Below are 14347 nucleotides of genomic sequence, written 5' to 3'. Positions count from 1 at the left end.
CCCAGGCTGGCCATGGAGAGACACTGCCTCTCTTCCATCTGGTCCTGGTTATGGGGTATAAGCAGGCTGGGTAATTCTAGTTCTGTGCTCCTTGTTTTTTGAGACAGCGTTTCGCTCTGTTGCTCAGGCTAGAGTGCCATGGCATCAGCCTAGCTCACAACAGCCTCAAATGTCTGGGCTCAAGCAATCCTCCTGCCTTAGCCTCCTGAGTAGCTGGGACCACAGGCACACACCACCACACGTGGCTCATTTTTTCTGTTTTTAGTAGAGATGAGGTCTCAAATCTTGCTCAGGCAGATCTTAAACTCCTGGCCTCAAGTGATCCTCCTGCCTTGGCCTCTCAGAGTGCTGGTTTTACAGATGTGAGCCACTGTTCCTGGCCTATACTCCTTTTTTATTCTTTTTCCTCCAGAGATCCAGAGTGTTCTTGATTTCTTTGCTTGTGGAGAGGGGTGGGGAATGCCAAGGAGCCTACCAAACTTCTCTTTGGGCTCTTGCCACTCTAGGGGCCCTGATGAATGATCATCTGTTTTGTCTCTAGGACTTAGTAGTGTTTATCTCATAATACAAACTCAGGAATGTTTGTTGAATAATGGAATCAATAGGGCATAGTTCCTGCTCTATAAAATGCTTAGTAATGTTGTGTTTTTATTGCCCATTTAAAAATCCTGTTTGTGATGTGAGGTTGAAACGTTTTTGTTAAATCTTGAACTCTTTTCTTTATAGGCAAACTATTGATTTTTGAACACTTAAATTGTATCTGATTACCATTTCAAATTCTTATTACTTTAGGCAAAATTGACTCTAAGAGGTAGAAAACTTGATTAAAGTAGTAACCATACAAGTAATGGAAAAGGTAGATGAAGAACTACCTTCTGAAAAGGCCCCAGAGTAGGCAGTTTCATAGAAAAGGAAATAAAGCTTTTTAGTCTGTTCTATGAGATTGATGTAGCCTAATACTGAAACTGGGCAGGAAGGGCATAATACAAGGAAACTTGGACAAATCTCATTTATAAAAGAGTTGCAAAACTTGTCACTAAAATACTGGAATACCAAATAAACACTTACTAAATAAATGACACACACAACGAAATATGACTTATTCTAGCAGGGTAATGATAACTTAAACTTAGAAAATCTATTATTTCATTATATTTATAAAGTAAAAGAGAAAAGTTTTATAATCATCTTGACAAAAGCTGAAAATTCTCAAAATTTGTTCTTCATGAACCCTTGGTAAGTTAGGTATAGAGGGAAACTTCATGAACTTGATTAGAGGAATTAATTGGAAACCTTTACCAAGCCCCATACTTGACAATGAAATACTAGAGACATTTTCATTAAACATAAGAGTGCTGACTATCTCTGCTAATTTTCAACATCACCTCAGAAGCACTAATCAATGTGATAACATAAGAAAAATAAATGGCAGCAGGTATGAGTATTGACAGTTAGACAAAATAGTCATAATGTGAATGTAATATGATAGCTTACCTGTGAAATGCAAGGGAATTAATTGATAAACCATTGAATAGAGTTTGAATAAGTTCAAGAAAAATCAAAACAGTGTAACAGGATGTACAATGAAAATGATTGCTTCCACTCCTTTATCTTGTTCCTAATTTACCCCCATAGGTAATCAGTTTTGTTAATTTCTATCTAACCAATGTTTCTTTATTTAAATATAAGCAGAAACAAATATACACTCTTATTTTCCTCTTTTGTAACACAAAAGGTATCATAAAATATGCACTATTCTGTAGCTTCCTTTTTTAAAACGTAATATGGCTTAGATGTCTTTCCATATCGATTCACAGAGTATCTTCATACTTTTTTAAGGCTACAAAATGTACCATTTTGTGGGTATGCCATAGCATCCTATAAACATAATATTCATGAAGCTATTGGTCGATACTTGCCTGTTAAGTACTTTTTAAAACTTTTAATTTAAAAATATTTATTATTGCACAGGTAATATGTTACTAAATCCTTGTAAAAATTCAAATTATAAGCAAAGTCCCTTGGCCATTCCTAATCCCTCTCCCCTCCCCAGAACTAACTTCTGTTATTAGTTTGGTGTTAATATCTGCTCCTTTCTGGCTGATATCGCCATCGGTTAGAAATGTGATTCCCAGCTGCAGTGTTAGTTTGGAAACTAAAGTCTCATCAGTGACTATTACATGTTGAAGCTAGAAATTCTTTCTTCCCTTTTCTGCTTGCACAAATTCCATTCATGTCTCCTCTTTTGTTAACCTTGCCTCATTTTTTCCGGCCTGCCTTGTGGTTGTTCAAATATTAATATTTAGGTTGAACCAGATAAAAGTACTATTTTGGTAGGTAAAAAGCAGCTCGTTATCAGCAGTTTCATATGGTTCAACCTAATAGTTTTAAAGCTTAATCGGTTTATGTGTCTAGTTCTCCTCAAGGGTAGGAGCCAGAGCACACGTGTTAGTATAATCCCCTCTACGACCTAGAATGACTGGCCAGATCAAAGGCACTTAATATAAGTCCTGTTGACTGATGAAGCTGAGCTGTCCCCAAGACAGGTAGCAGTTGTGATCCACTGAGTCTTACTGGGTTGGTCTCTAAGATGGTCTCTGAGGGCTGCCTTCTCTGAAATGCAATTGGGTCACCCACCCCCCATGAATGACTTGCATCATTGTCACTCTTTAGGGAGGTAGGGAGGACCACTTCCTCTTTACAAAACTTTGCACCTTGGTTACTGTTGAGCCTCTTGTAGCAGTTAGTTTAGGTCTGCAGGCAGTGGGTTATGGGTGCCCAGTAAGGGTACAGAGACTCCTCAGATCAAATGTGTGCAGTGGACTTGCTGGCCTAAGAGTTCACCTTGATTCTGTGAATCCTGACTTCCCAGACTTTTAGAAGACGCACTGACCAGTGCAAATTCAGAAGAATTTGGATTTTGTCCTGAGGTTGCCAACTTTTAATTTTGCCAAATAAGGATGTTTAAAATAAGTAATTATATATTTTGTATAGTTAATATGATTATGGTACAGCATTCAAAACATAAAAAAGGATATGTATTGAATAAAATAAGTCTCATACTTCCTCTCCAGTTCCTTAACTATCCAGTTCCCCTCCCAAGAGGCAAACCCGGTTGCTTGATCATCTTTCCAGAGATAGCCCACACATTTAAAAACAGGTATGAATGTATTGGCTCTCTCCCCTCCCTCAAAAAAATGGTAGTGCATTCAAATACTGTTTCACATGTTGAGTTTTCTCCCCTGCTTTTCTTAGAGACCTTTTAAAAACAAAACATAGAGCTGCCTCATTCTTTTTGATGGCTACATAATATTAGGAAAGATATTAAAAACAGTTATCATCATTTTAATTTAAAAGGTAATTTAAATACCAAAAATGAGAAAGACTGTGATTTCAGTATAAAGAACAATTCTATAAATTAAATAAATTTTGTTCTGTGAAAAATTAATTCCCTGCATTTGTCCAAAGACCCTGTGTTTGAAAACTGTTTCTAGTGATAGTAAACCATTAAAGAAAGGAGTTTATATGTTAGGACAGATTGTGCTAACATCTGTCACAATAGCACAATTTTAGAGAAGTTAATTAGCCTCTGGTGAACTGAATGAATGAAAGGGCAAGAGATCGTAATTGAGATACCCATGTCCTTCTCCCCACTTTACAGAGAGAAGTAGATTTAGGGCATCCTTTCTTATCTCCTACAATGGTACTATTCAACTCATTAGATCACACACTTAGCCAGTCTGCTGTCAAGACATATTGTATTTATAGCAGCTGTCAGTTGGATTGGAGTAGGGAGACTAGTTTCAGGGCTGTGTATTCCTTCCGTTAATATTTTTGAGCAATTAATGAAGGCATAGTACCATTAGGAATTTTGAAAAGCATACCCTGTCAGTCCTCTGTGAGGAATACCCAAATGAAGTGATGGGGTCCTGAACTGGGGGAATAAAATTGGAATAGGTAGCTGGAATCTGAGAACCTTGGAATTAAAAAAATTGACAGGACATGCTATCTTTGGGAAGAATAAGGAGAGCGGAATTCATTTATTGAGTGCCCAGTATGTGCAAGGTACTGTGACAGGTTAGTGCCAAGCAAACTGCCTTAGGATACTAGTATAGGGTTGAAGAGGACACGGTATACAGACACAAGAAACTGGGCTTGTTTGTTTAGGCAGCACATGTTTATTAGGGCAGCATTGTACTAGGTGCTGGACACAAAAAAGGGAAGGAAATGGTATAAATCCAAGTTGCAGGGAGAAAATATAGATAGAACCTTAATTTTCTCAGTCTAGAATAGCAATCTGATTATTACAAGTATGTTTAGGAGAACAACTGCATATAATATTTTTATTTTTAACCATTTATTTTTGGAATGAGCAATACATTTATATGGTTGAAATAAAAAGTATTATAAGGTATACTGCAAAAAGTCTCCCTCCCACTTTTGCCCTCCCCTTCCCCCTTATACAGAGTTCCCTCTTGTGTTGATTATAAATGCTGGAAACAGAAACTACTCTGAGTATTTTAACCACAGAAGGATTTAATGCAGGGAATTGGGTACTTATAAAATTGTTGGAAGGCTTGGAGGAGTAGGACTCAAGGAGGCTGTCCCTAGAGTTCAGTTTTAAAGGCCCACCACTGGACTGGAGCTGTGATCTGGAGGTCAAGAAGTCACTACTGACACTGCAACTGCAACTGCACTGCTGCTGCTTGACGTTCACAAAGCTAGTGACTAGACGTTAGACCCTTGCTACTGCAGACCAGTAGCATCAGCATCACCTGGGAGCTTGTTAGAGGTCTTAGGCCCTACTCAGCCTGCAGAATTGGAATCTTCATTTTAACAAGATCCCCTGATGATTTATACGTACATGAAAGTTTGAGTGGCCCTGCTCTGGTGTACTGGGTCTAGCCACTAACCCGGGGCTCCATGACTTTAGTTACTAATTATAAGGGAGTCAGGGAAATGTAGTTGTTGGTTTTCTCAACTCTCGGTCCAGAAGGAGGGTGGAATGGAGGTTGAAAGAGCCCATCTGCTGAACTGACCACACTTTTCCATAAGTAGCCATTGTTGTTCATTTCTGTATATCCTTGCAGATATTTTATGCATATATAAGCATATGTGAATATGTATGCTTTTTCATCGTCTTTTAAAAATAAATAATAGCTTACTGTACTCAGCATTCTACATCATTTAACAATACATCTTGGGAGAGCTTTCCATATTATGACATGTAGAATCATCTTTTTTTTTTTTTTAACAACTACATAGTATTCCATTATATGGATTACAAAATACTTAAAATTGAGACTGTCTGTTACAGTCTGGGTTGCCTGGTCATCCTAATTTATTGGCACGTGTAAAATATAATGTAGTTGTTAAATGTTTTCTTCCTGCCTCTTATGTGCTCAGTTCTTTTGTCTATGTCATCTCGTTGAACCTGCACTACGAGCCAGTGTGCTTCCTCCACTTTACATGAGGGAACTCAGGCTCTGAAAGGTTAATTTAATAGTTTGTTACCTAAGAAATATCCGGGTTGAGATTTGGACTCCCAGTGTGTTACTCCATAATTTGTGATTTGACCCAGTTATACAGAGTCTGTAAATGGTAAGCCTTTAGTACTTTGGTAACCTTCTCCTTTGGGAAGAGATTTGGAAGTGTACCAATTTGGATATTTTGGGTGGGTATTAAAGGAATTTCTTTTTTTTTTTTGACTTAGGTATCCAGCTCACATAGAAGATATTGACTACGAAGAAGGAAAAGTACTCATCCATTTCAAGCGTTGGAACCATCGTTATGATGAGTGGTTCTGCTGGGACAGTCCTTATTTACGCCCTTTAGAGAAAATACAGCTGAGGAAAGAGGGCTTACATGAAGAAGATGGGTCTTCTGTGAGTAACAAATCTGGGAAGTTCTGTAACGTGCAGAGCCAGCCATTGTGCAGTTTGTGTTCCAGCCTTTGATATTCAGTAGCAGCTGGGGACTGATCCTTATTTAGGCCTGTAGTTGTAACCTTGAGATCTCTGTGGGACCTGGGGCTCTTGAAGAATCCCAGTTTTCACCTATTTGGATGATGTGATTGACATGACAGCTCATAAAGTAACTTGGAGGCTGCATTGATGATTTATACCACTGTATCCCTAGCCTTTAGAACACTCTCTTACACATAGTAGATCTTCAGTAAATATTTGTTAAACAAATGAATGAATGCTTGATTTCTAATCCATTGTATCTAAAATACCATGGTATTCTAGCTATTCTAGACATCTAGGTCATTTATTAATCTGATATGCTGTCTGATCATTTATTCAGTGATCATTCCATGTGGAGCACTGTACTAGTCTCATATGCAAGATCTTTTATAAGCCCTTGAAGAACTTGAAATTGATTAGACTGTTTCCCTGTTTTCTAAATTTCATAATCATGGCTGGAGTTTTTACTGACTTCAGAATGAAGTATAAAGTATGAGTTTTAAGTTTTAAGTTTTTTAAACAGGCATTGAGATGTCTGTAATAGTTCTGCTACTTTTACATCTGACTCAGCCCTGGCTTCTGTTTTTCATTTTAACCCTGACCAAAGAACTTGAACTCTTGCTGGCCTTTTTTTTTTTTTATCCCCAATTTAGGATTGTTCAATATTGTTCCATTTGATTGTTCAGTATTCATTTCACAAAATTTATTGATGCAAACTGTATACTGGAAAACAGTATAAAATATTAAAGGTGAGTGGCTTGGTACAGTGGCTCATGCCTGTAATCCTAGTACTTTGGGAGGCTAAGGAGGGAGGATTGCTTGAAGCCAGGAGTGCGAAACCAGCCTGGGCAACATAATGAGACCCCATCTCTACAAAAAATTTAAAAAAAATATATTAAAGGTGAATGGTGCTTCCCTTAGTAAAAGACCCTTTAGAAATGTGGGTGGGCCGGGCACGGTGGCTCACGCCTGTAATCCTAGCTCTCTGGGAGGCCGAGACGGGCGGATTGTTTGAGCTCAGGAGTTTGAAACGAGCCTGAGCAAGAGTGAGACCCCGTCTTTACTAAAATTAGAAAGAAATTAATTGGACAACTAAAAATACATAGAAAAAATTAGCCGGGCATGGTGGTGCATGCCTGTAGTCCCAGCTACTTGGGAGGCTGAGGCAGGAGGATCACTTGAGCCCAGGAGTTTGTGGTTGCTGTGAGCTAGGATGACGCTATGCATTCTAGCCCGGGCAACACAGTGAGACTCTGTCTCAAAAAAAAAAAAAAGAAATGTGGGTGGCATTAAATAGCATTAAATGCTGCTTCCCTGAAGATGAAATAGCCTCATTTCTTCAGCTCCTGTTTCCTAGTAGTCCTGGACTCTTAGATCATTTTTAATGTGTATCTTGGATAATGTAGGATTATCATCAATGCTGTGTTATGCCTGCCCAGACCTTCCTTGTTGAGGTCTTATGTCCCAGCCCTCTTGTTTGGACTCCCGTTTTTGTCTGTTTTATACTACTATAACGTAATACTTGAAACTGGGTAATTTATAAAGAAAAGAGATTTATTTAGCTTTTGGAGGTTTATTTAGCTTCTGTAGACTGGGACGTTCAAGGCATGGTGCTGGCTTCTGGCAAGGGCTTTGGCACTGCCTTGGTACATAGTGGAAAGTCAAAGGGGGAGTGGGACCAAATAGGAGGAGGAATCTCTATTTATAGCTACCTGTTCTCTTGGGAACTAATCCATTCCTGAGAGAGCAAGAACTCACTCTCGTGAGATAGCATTAATCTATTCGTGAGGGATGGCCCCCATGACCCAGACATCTCCCTCTGGGGCCCATCTCCAACACTGCTGCAGTGACAGTTAAACCGGCATAAGTTTTGGCAGGGATAAACCACATCCAAACCATAGCAACTGCCAGTGCTGAACAGCAGAAACATCTTCCTTCTTCCCAATAGCCTCTTCCCGTTCCCACTCTCTTATTGATCCCAGCCTCTTTTATGAATTCTGGTATTGTATGTGTCCTATGAAATTAGGTTGGTAACAGAATCTTTTCTTTTTAATGTTTTTTAGGAATTTCAAATAAATGAGCAGGTCCTTGCTTGCTGGTCTGATTGTCGTTTTTACCCGGCCAAAGTCACTGCTGTTAACAAGGATGGTAAGGCATTTACTTGGGTTGTAATTGTTTTTACTCATTACTTAATGGAGAGTTTGTAATATTAGCATTTGATAGTATATTTTCAGTATTTATTCACTGCCTATGAATCATCTTTTTTCACTTTAATCACTGTGTCAGGATTAGGAAGAGATTATAAATGTGAAGAAAACTGGATAAAGAGAGTAGTTTGACTTTTTGCCCCCTGAATTTCAGTTACTGTTTTCTAAAACAGTTATAGTTCATGTATGACTGGTTCTTGCTGTCTAGGAGCCTCTAATATTCCTTTTACTTATTGGTGAATAGCCTAGAAATTAAATGAACACCAACAAACATTTAAAAATATGCCTCGTGGTTGCAAGGTGATTGAGGGTGGTTTGTAACATTGGAGTTGCTAATGGAAACTGGGATGCTGGGACTTAGAGCACTGAGTTGGGTTGCCTTTGCCAGAGTTGAGAACATGTGACGGGATAGGAGAGGGAACTTGACCCAAAGAGGCTCAGTTTGTTAGTACAATGTCAGGAGAAGGGTTATGAGGATAATATGTATGACAAGAATCCTGGCACTCAGAGAATGACTCTGGCTTCCAGTGATACCTTTTTAAGCATATTCTACTAGGATGTTTATGGTATGTCCATGATCTCTCTGGTGAATGTTTAGGGCAGTCAGGCCTCTTGATGCTACTCTTAGGGGTGATTATAAAGCCAGATTGCCTTTTCATTCAGTGAAGTTATTCAAGTATTTATTCGGTACTCTGCTAACTGCTGGCCTTGGGCTGACTCAGGTTTTTCTGAGTGTGATTGAAATGTTCAAAAATAAACTTCAAAAGCAAGGTTTTATTTATTTATTTTTTTAAGCCTCTGGGCTTCCAGAACTGAGAGATAAGGTTGTATCTTCTGAGTTGTCTAAGCAGTTACTGGTCCTCCAGTTCATGACTGATTAAGTCTTTTTGGATAGCCCCTTGTTTCCCTAAATTAGTTTTATAAGCTTGTGTTCAAAATAAAATCCCCTGTTACCGATTTTCATATATATCACATTAACCTAAAAAACTTATTTTAAAGGAAAGCTTACATATTATTAAACTGCCTCATATCCTTTTAGTAAAAGACAAACTTTACCATTTCAGATTTTTATTTTCAAGATTAATCATCTGTCTTCTAATACTGCCTTTTGAAATCTTGTGATATGACATACAGGTGTTCATCATGTACATAAACATGTTCCTGTAAAGTCAGTAGGTTGATTTATGCTGTTCAAGTCATGCTTTTCCTTGGGATAATATCCACCGGTGTGCTCTTTTGGGGAAAAGGCTATCCTTTAGATCAGATGAAAGTTCTGGATAGTAACGTGGGTAACTTCTTAGACGAAGGAGGAAGCAGAAAGGAGGCAACCTTTCTTTTGTTTCAGTGATGTCCTAGAGTCCCATGGAGGACAGAAATGGGGCAGAGGGGACTGGATGAAGAATGGCAAAGGAAGGGCAAATTGAGGAAGACTTGGGAGTTGTCCCTTAGAGAGGTGGAAGGTATCTCGGTGGAGGCAGTGAAGGCTTAGGAATGTACTGTTTAGATCTAATATCTGCAGAGCCAGAGCTTGGCATCAAGGATTGGCAAAAAAAAAAAAAAAAGACCTAGTTCAAGGCAGAATGAAGTAGATGCTGAAATAGAGCTACCAGGGGGAGGCAGGGCAGGCACAGGATGGCGCAGATAAATCATAACAGGAGGATCTATGGTGGTTTGTGTGTGGGATAGGTCTGAAACTTTTTGAAATAGTCATTTAAGGACTAAAAGTCATTGGCCACATTATTGGCTATAGTTAATTGGGGTTTTTAAATGTCTTTTTTTTTTTTTATTTCAGCATATTATGGGGGTACAGATGTTTAGGTTACGTATGTTGCCCTTACCCCCCTTAAATGTCTTTTAAACGGGCAAATTTTTAAAAAAATCTTTTTAGTTGTGTTTCCTCCATGAGCTAAAATTATAGAGGGCAGAGTTGTTCCTAAAATGGTCACTTGCTGCCTTAATATATTGGTTCTGTAAGCTCTGAATTCTGTCCAGTGACTTTTAGTTAACCGAAAGACATAAATATGAATGGAGATTTCTGCCAAAACCTGTTTTCTTGAAGTTCTTGGGTCTGAAGTCCTGTATTGTGCTGCCTTGCTGACTGGTTCTTGAGACTAATTGGAAGGGGGAAGAGAGGATATGGGGAGGGGAGATCCTGAAAAGGAAAGTTGGCGGGTTAGGCTGGATGGTATTTTTGCCATATTGTCTATTGATTGTGAAGGAAAGCTAGCCTTTGTGGGAGCTCAGATTTGTGCCTGATTTGGAGATGAAGATAATCACTTTTAGGTGCTGTCTTTGGGTTAGAGTTGGTGGGTAGTTTCTACTTCATCATTCATTCTAGTACTTGTGGGATTGGGAGATACAATGCTGGACTCTCTTTCCAGTTTTTCCCTGGTATTTTCTGCCCTGCCTTGGGTTCATCGGTAGCAGGGGCTACCTTGGCTTGATGGCACTGAGGAGGAGCTCTGCTGGCAAGGTGCCCCCTTTAGTTCCTGTAAATGTCACTTCTGCCTTGTACCAACTGCAGGAGGAGGCTGGACACGTAATGAAGTCAGGTCTTGCAGATTCATCTTTAGAAGGCTTGGTCTGATTTTCTTGCCACTGGTAACCTCCATGGTGGTTTTGCTGAGGCTGAGCATTGACTGAGCAGGCTGGGGGGGTGGGGACTCTAGTCAGAGTGGGAGAGCAGTGGCTGCTGGCACTGGGAAGTCTGGCATGATTGAATCAGAACTAAATGACAACTTTAGAGTTTCTTAAGGGAGTGAGTTAGCACTTGGAAACTAGGAAGGGCAATGCCATATTATTTAGTCCTTTCCACCTGGAGGTTCTTTGGCAGTGGAAATTAAGCATCATTTAGTGTGAAGGCAGCCACAGTTGATAGCCTTGTTAGATCCTCATTCTGCATTGTAGTAAAAGGCAGTGAAAGATGGATTTCTCCTTTCAGGGAATCTTTGTTTGGAAGCCACTTCTGATGAGTTGACCCCAGCTCTTTGCTGGGGCTGCTTCAGTCCCCTGTTCTACACAGGGGATGGCAGAGCCATTTGTCTGTCAGGGCTTTGTGCCCCCAGTAGTGGGCCACTGTGCTCTGCAAGGCATTCTGTTTGGGGAAACTGAAAGTAGGTTAGCATTTATGATAAAATAGGGAATTGTTCCTTCCTGTTGATCTGTGGTTCTTTAACTTGAATGAGCAGTTGAATTAGCTCCTTCTTCCTAAAAAAATATGCACATTTTTGGGTCATGTTCCCCCCACCTTCTCCCAGTTCAATCTCTCTGGGCCAGTGCCTGCAGTCTGATTTATGATAGGAAACGCTGTGGAATGGTCTTGTTTCTAGAGTCTCTGACTGAAGCAATTGCTCTTTTTTGTTTTCTTCATACTGTAACTGAATCTACGTTTAAAATATGGGAAGTTTGGTACTATGTGAACAGCTTTGCAGAGAGATAAAAGGAAGATTTACGCCAACATGGGCAGGTGCTGGCTTGGCTGTTTTCTTCTATGAAGGGAGAGGGATTGTGTTTCCCTTTTAAAGTAACATGATGGTATTGATCCGTTGCTCTGTGACGGGTCCTGTGATAGGTAATTTCTATATCTTATTTAATCTTCACACAGACGTGGAAAGGTTATTGCCATTAACCCCATTCTCATTTTATGGATGAAAACTAAGCTCACAGGAGAAACTGCTTGAGGTTACGGAGCATGTAAATGGTAGAGCTGAGATCTGCATGGAGGATTGTGGGGCTCCAAAATCTCTGAACTGCAGATCCCACCAGGCTGCCTGTCTGGAGTAGGGTTTTTCCTAAAAGGGCAGGAGTCTCAGTTAGGTCCAGGTGTTCACTGATGTGATGACAGGGTGGATGTAGGAGGTCTGTACTTTCTGGAGCCTAGTGGTGTCTTGAGAGCCCTGATTGGGAGACAGGCTCTGGTCTCTGTCTCTGCTCAGTGATGACAGGCAGTTCACTGTCCTTGCTCTGGATTCATCTGAGCAGTTAGAAATCAAAGAGGGAATTGGAGTAGATGAGCATTTTGAAAATTGTTGGCTGCAGAACCTAAATTGTAAATTTGCTAAGAAGAAGAGACTTAAGGGGAGGGAAGGTGCGCCTGCAAACGTGTGTGTTCCCCTACCCCGCACATCTGTGGAAACCTCAGGACTTCAAGAAACCATGTTTGAAAATGTTGAGTCTTCCATCTGTGACGTTCTGGAATTCTCTGACTTCTGGAGAATGAGTGAGATAGAAAAGGGGCTCTGGAATCATAGCCATCATAGATTTCAAGAGCCACAGAAATCTGTCTAATCCAAAGTCATCCATGTATCCCTGTTTTCTTAGTCCTAGAGAAGATGAGCTTGCTATGCATCTCTAATTTTGTTCTAACAGCCCTTCTGCTATTACTGACTGCTGTAGGATTGTCTGAGATGCTGAGTTCTTAACCTTCAGAGAGGCACACCTGGCACATGTAAGGACGTCCAGAAGCTTCTTAAGGGAGCCTGAGGCAGGTAGCTCTTGTGTCAAGTTAGAGGAGATACAATAGGATGCACTTATTTTGAGTTGTGTCATTTATATATTATTTGTTAGATGTTGTTTGTGGCCAATGGGTGTTGAGCTCTATTATCAGCCACCCATGGGAGATTTCCATGGGAAGACAGTCTTTTAGTTATACATGATACCATTAAAGTAGATTTTGGGCCTCTCTCCTGAAGTGGGCCTAGGCTACTGCTGTCTGTTGTTACCTCTGATTTATTGAAACACAAGTTAGGCTGTATTTAGCATGATCAAGGGAGAAAGTTTCAAGATGATTCCTTGTAGTCCTTTGCAAATAAAAAGGGTCAGGACCAGGTTATTGATATCTAAGGACAGTGATCCCTAAGCACCTTTAGCCATAGTTTGAATTATTTCAGAGTGGCCAGTGGTACTCTGGGCCTGTGGTTTAGACTTAGACTGAGGGGCTTGGGTAATAGGCAGTATGAGGTGGTGGCAGAAGAATTGGTTAGAGGTCAACAGACAGGCTTGGGTTCCAATCCTAGCTCTGTCTCAGACTTACCATGGAACTCAGGGCCCTTTCCTCTAAGGCCTCCTTCTGGAGACTACCATCAGGAGTAAGCTTCAAAATTAATCTCAAATAGCTGAAAGTGTTGGACTGTTCAGTAGCATTACTTAATACTGTCCTTTGGATGTTGAAAATGCCTGTAAAAACGACAGTTTTCATTTTGATGTTATGATGCTGCACTTTTTTTGTTGATAAAATAGTTGAAAGTATAGACTTGGGTGGCAGTTAATATTTAGGATGTCACAAGAACTGGATTCTTAAAGCTCCTATCCCTCACTTCTACCCCCAGACTGGCCAGAGCCATACCATGGTTGCTTAAGGGTCTGTTTAGAATTCCACAGCACTGTTTATCATTATGCCTTTGCTTGCCAACACCCTCATAATACAGTCAAGAAAAGACAAGAATGCAGAGGACCGAATTATAAACTTGTTCAGAATTGGCTGTTTGTATCTAGAACCTCCCCAAATAGAAGTCCAAGGCTCCAGAGAACAAACTTTGAACTGTTTTCCTCAATAAATTGATTGCTAGCACTCACGGTGCTTTGGCTCAGAGGTGGGGTGCTTTACCAGTGAGGATTTCTGGGTGCAGTGCCTCAGTTCTCAATTTCGAGAGGCCTCTGAGTGTCTCACCTTCATCCTGGCAGGCCTTTGAGTACAAGTCCAAGGCTCCTGCACATTATTTTATTTATTTATTTATTTTTTTGAGACAGAATGTCACTGTGTTGCCAGCCTAGCTCACAGCAACCTCAAACTCCTGGGCTCAAGCGATCCTCCTGCCTCAGCCTCCCGAGTAGCTGGGACTACAGGCATGTGCCACCATGCCCAGCTAATTTTTTCTATGTATTTTTAGTTGTCCAATTAATTTCTTTCTATTTTTAGTAGAGGCGGGGTCTCGCTCTTGCTCAGGCTGGTTTCGAACTCCTGAGCTCAAACAATCCGCCCGTCTCGGCCTCCCAGAGAGCTAGGATTACAGGCGTGAGCCACCGCGCCCGGCCACATTATTTTTTTTTTAAAGAGGGTGTAGTGGTTTGGCTAAAGCTATCTGTCAAGGGCAATTAAAAATTTTTTTTTCATATAGTATTAGTACAGATTGAGATTTTTTTCTGTAGAATCATTTTGCCCTAATTGCCCACACT

The 14347-nt window shown here is 40.2% G+C and overlaps 1 protein-coding gene across 1 annotated transcript in view; it reads left to right on the top strand.

The window, feature by feature from the left end:
• The window catches only part of PHF20 (PHD finger protein 20), a 129963-nt gene that overhangs the window by 48622 nt on the left and 66994 nt on the right, over window positions 1-14347 (top strand). The window contains exons 3-4 of the mRNA XM_012637673.1: window positions 5714-5885; window positions 8030-8114. Coding sequence (XP_012493127.1) covers window positions 5714-5885; window positions 8030-8114 — 257 coding nt within the window. The remainder of the gene's footprint in view (window positions 1-5713; window positions 5886-8029; window positions 8115-14347) is intronic.

Source organism: Propithecus coquereli, unplaced genomic scaffold, assembly GCF_000956105.1.
Source record: "Propithecus coquereli isolate 6110/MARCELLA unplaced genomic scaffold, Pcoq_1.0 Scaffold122, whole genome shotgun sequence".
Classification (NCBI taxonomy): Eukaryota; Metazoa; Chordata; class Mammalia; order Primates; family Indriidae; genus Propithecus; species Propithecus coquereli.
Note: the sequence above shows the minus strand (reverse complement) of the source record. Positions and strands in the feature narration are given on the sequence as shown.